Raw genomic sequence first — 584 nt, forward strand, 5'->3', positions numbered from 1 at the left:
CATCATGTGTGTTTAAGGCCATAGGCAAAATCCCCAGAAGAAAAAGGAAATGTTATGGGAGGGAGCAGAAGGGGATCCTCTCTGTCCTGGGGGCCATACTAAGATATAAGGGGAGTGAGGGACACATAGTAGCTCAGTCCCAACAATCCTCTTTCAAAACACTGAAAAGGTAGACGGGGTAATTATAGTGTAACCTAGCATTTCTTTTTTTTTTTTTTGAGACAAAACTGTCAATTTGGATATTAAAGCAAATATGTATCATAATTTATAACTAAGATCCCTAAAGGAAATTGATGCTAGCAGATATTGATTACACCGCTGGACCAAATGCCTAATAAATAACAAAAGATTCTTCATCAGAATATCACAGAGCTTTAGCCCTTTGCCTCATTGCACTGCCCAGACACCGCTCAGGCTGCGGCACCATGAAGATCTGGACTTCGGAGCACGTCTTTGAGTAAGTTCGGGGCGTGGGACGGGTCGGTGGGGGACGCGGGGCCACTGTGGAGTGTGTGGGGGGAGGGGAGAGGGGAGCAGGTTGGGCCCGAAGTGGTGGCGAGGTCGAGGCGCCCCGCAGGAAGCTT

At 47.8% G+C, this 584-nt stretch overlaps 1 protein-coding gene across 2 annotated transcripts in view; it reads left to right on the top strand.

Annotated features, from left to right (window-relative positions):
- Positions 1–380: 380 nt before the first annotated feature.
- The window catches only part of PRELID3B (PRELI domain containing 3B), a 10154-nt gene continuing 9950 nt past the window's right edge, over positions 381–584 (top strand). Inside the window, exon 1 of one of the 2 annotated variants that reach the window (XM_005885599.2) lies at positions 381–457. Coding sequence is in view for 1 of the 2 variants with exons in the window: in XM_005885598.2 (XP_005885660.1) it covers positions 426–457 (32 nt within the window). In the remaining variant the exon portion in view is untranslated. The remainder of the gene's footprint in view (positions 458–584) is intronic. The other variant, XM_005885598.2, reaches the window with a different exon arrangement.

This window comes from Myotis brandtii, unplaced genomic scaffold (genome assembly GCF_000412655.1).
Source record: "Myotis brandtii unplaced genomic scaffold, ASM41265v1 scaffold915, whole genome shotgun sequence".
Taxonomy (NCBI): Eukaryota; Metazoa; Chordata; class Mammalia; order Chiroptera; family Vespertilionidae; genus Myotis; species Myotis brandtii.